Source organism: Equus quagga, unplaced genomic scaffold, assembly GCF_021613505.1.
Source record: "Equus quagga isolate Etosha38 unplaced genomic scaffold, UCLA_HA_Equagga_1.0 HiC_scaffold_15112_RagTag, whole genome shotgun sequence".
NCBI classification, from domain to species: Eukaryota; Metazoa; Chordata; class Mammalia; order Perissodactyla; family Equidae; genus Equus; species Equus quagga.
In genome coordinates, this window is record NW_025792697.1 from 1 (window position 1) to 3094 (window position 3094).

At 46.2% G+C, this 3094-nt stretch overlaps 1 protein-coding gene across 1 annotated transcript; it reads left to right on the forward strand.

The window, feature by feature from the left end:
- Positions 1-46: 46 nt before the first annotated feature.
- On the forward strand, positions 47-2004 carry LOC124231987 (leucine-rich repeat-containing protein 14-like; the record flags this gene model as incomplete). The annotated part of the gene is made up of 2 exons (XM_046648984.1): positions 47-480; positions 1491-2004. Coding segments are annotated over 2 exons (948 nt in total), but the record flags the coding sequence as incomplete, so codon positions are not given.
- Between the last annotated feature and the right edge of the window lie 1090 nt (positions 2005-3094).

The window sequence follows — 3094 nt, forward strand, 5'->3', positions numbered from 1 at the left end:
TAAACTAGAAGAAGCCCGGCATAGTGTCAGGTGCCTTGGAATTGTTAATTCAGAGTCTGAGCTTCAGTCAGCCCAGGAACCCATGGAATTGTTAGTGGACCTTTCCCTCAGAGATACCTTGAGAGCAAAGCAATTTCTTTCTTTCCTTCGGAGTAAGGTTGAGCAGAGCTTTGGCTCCTTGCACCTCTGCTGCAGAGATTTGCAGATTGATAAAATGTCTGCCCACAGAAGTATCCTGCAGTTTCTGGATCTGGGATGCGTTGATCACCTGGATGTGGGTGAGGCAGATCTGAGTGAAGTCACCACCCTTTTGGCTCGGACGATCCACCTGGACAGCCTTAGTCTGTATAACATCGCCTTTAAATCTTGTCAGAGGAAAAACTTCAGAACTTTTCTCAACCGGCTTGGGCAGCTGGACAACCTCCAGAAGCTCATCTTGTCTTTCTTCCACCTCACAGATCAACTGCACAAACTGCTCAGGTGAGGGAGTGGGAAGGAACCTGGGTTCCCTGAACCACCCCATGGTTAAAAGAGGAGAAGAGACCATGCTTGGATATTCCTGAGCTCCTTGTCACCTATTTCTCCTTCCACCTCAGCAGGGGCACTGCTGGGAGTTTGAAACTGGCCAGGCTAGAGAGGGGTACCTCATGGTGAGGGGAAAGACAAGATTAGAAAAGGAAGTCGTGCTCATCCTTTCAGTCAGTCACTCAGTCGACCATGTGCGGACACTGTGATAAGTCTGTGAATGTACTGGTGAAGAAGACTCAGTCCTTCTGCTGTTGGAGTTTACAGCTCTCTAGAGAGGAAGGGGAGGCATTCAGATGGAGAAACGCTCTATGCTGTAGCGCCGATGCACATCCCCATGGACTGGCCACAGTAGCTAACACTGCCCACTCGCTTTGCTCCTGTATTTTCCCCAAGGCTTAGACCCTGAATGGAGAACTTGTCATCTGGGAACTAGTCAAAGGGAACCCACAGTTGGCTGCTTTCCCAGACCCATCCCCACTAAATAAGTGAACAGGATTCACCATGGATTAGGTCATAAATCCTAAGTGCATCCAATTTTTTTCACTTAATCTTTTCCACTCTGAGATAAGACAGGTTTTTAAGCTTTAAAATGTGTATAAAGGTAATTATTATACAGGGTTGTGGAAAAGATTAAGTGAAAAAAATTGGATGCACTTAGGATTTATGACCTAATCCATGGTGAATCCAATTTTTTTCACTTAATCTTTTCCACAACCCTGTATAATAATTACCTTTATACACATTTTAAAGCTTAAAAACCTGTCTTATCTCAGAGTGGAAAAGTAACTTCCTCAGCATCACAAGTCTCTTAAGTCTGATTTCCAAGCCCACATGATTAACCACTGTTGCAAAATATGTGCAAATTAGTTTATTCTAGAGCCTTAGGTACGTTTCATTCAGGGCTGGCTGCCCTGCTCCAATCCTCATTCTTCTGAAATAACCTTTCTTTTTTCTCTGTATAGAGTTCTGCCGCCTCAGTTGGATACATTGTGTCTACCTCTCTGTGGCCTGTCTGACAGAGATGTCACTGTCCTGTCCCAGAGCTCTCAGGCCACCCACCTAAGGCTGTTGAATCTCAGTGACAACCAGATATTCTCGGAAGATTATGAGCCCTTCCAGACTCTGCTGGAGAAGGTCTCAGGCACCCTGCAGCATCTGGAGATGAGTAATTGCCTGATAACTGACTCCGCTCTCTCTGCTGTCCTCCCAGCCCTGAGCCAATGTTCCCATCTCCGTGTCCTTAGCTTTGCCTTCAACCCCATTACGATGCCTGTGCTCACGAGCCTTCTGCAGCACTTGGCATCCTTGATGGAGCTGAAGCATGTAGTTTATCCTGTGCCTGTCCATTGCTATGAACAGTGGAATTTTCGTGGCAGTTTGGACCCACGGAAACTTGCCGAAGTGCAGGCCCAGGTGAAGGCAATGCTGCAGGCGGTACAGCGGGACGACATGACCTGGAGCACTTGTGCTGAGTGATTTCCACAGTACAAGGAGCTGTTTCAACACTCAAGTGTGGCCATTCAAGCACTCACTGTTTTTCCTGAAGCCCAAGTTTGTGGAGACACATATATAAAATTCTACTCTTCCAGGAAACCGGGGATAGGAAGGTTGACTGAGTAGTGGACCTCTATAAAAGAGGAACTCTGAAAAAAAAATAGAGGAATTTGAAAGGCCCTGTGGATCTCTTGCCCCTGGCCCTCGACATCCTCTTCTGGTGACTAACCCCAGCGTTGGGTATGTGACGTAAGGTAACCTGGTCATGGTACATCACCTCCCTGTCCACACTGATTGGCCCATTTATCCACTTAGGGGCACTTGACACAAGTCAGATCAATTGGAACTCTTCCTGGATGTGGTAGCGGTTGAAGCCGATAACTTTGCCCTCTAGGGTTCTGCAAACATCTTGTAGTTATGATCGCCTTAGGTTGCTTATGAGAAACCAAATGCAAGTAAAAGGAAACAAACTTTGCCCACTACCTACTGGTGTCTTCATCAACCTGTGGCTGCCCGCTTTCTCAGGTCTCAGACCCCTGGCTCAGTTATTCCTTATCTCACATACATTCGCTGAGTATCTGTTCCGATGTAGATACTGTTTCACGTGCTAAGAAAAATAAAGTCCCTGATCTCAAACCACTCACAGTACACATGTTCCTGTGATTTTTCAGTTTCTCCACTCTTTCTTAGGGCATTTAGGAAAATTATTTCTTCCCCCAAACTCCAGCTTTTTTTCGCTTTTTCCGTTACATACTGTGCTCAATCCATGCTGGCCTCTTGATGCTGTTGGATAGCTGCTCAACCCTCAGGTCATGGCTTAAAGGTTTACCTCCTCAGATAGATTTTCTCTTACTTCCTTACTTAAGTAGCTTTACTCTGCTGTTGCTCTCTCTTAATGTACCATGTACGTTTGCTTCATGGTCTACACCATTCCTTATGGATTTGCTCCCTCTGCTCTTCCACTAGAGTTGCACTGTTCCGTGCGGGACACACTAGCCATATGTGGCTACTGAGCACTAGAAGTGGGGCTACTCTGAAATGTCATGTACTCTTAAGTGTTAAGTGCACGCTG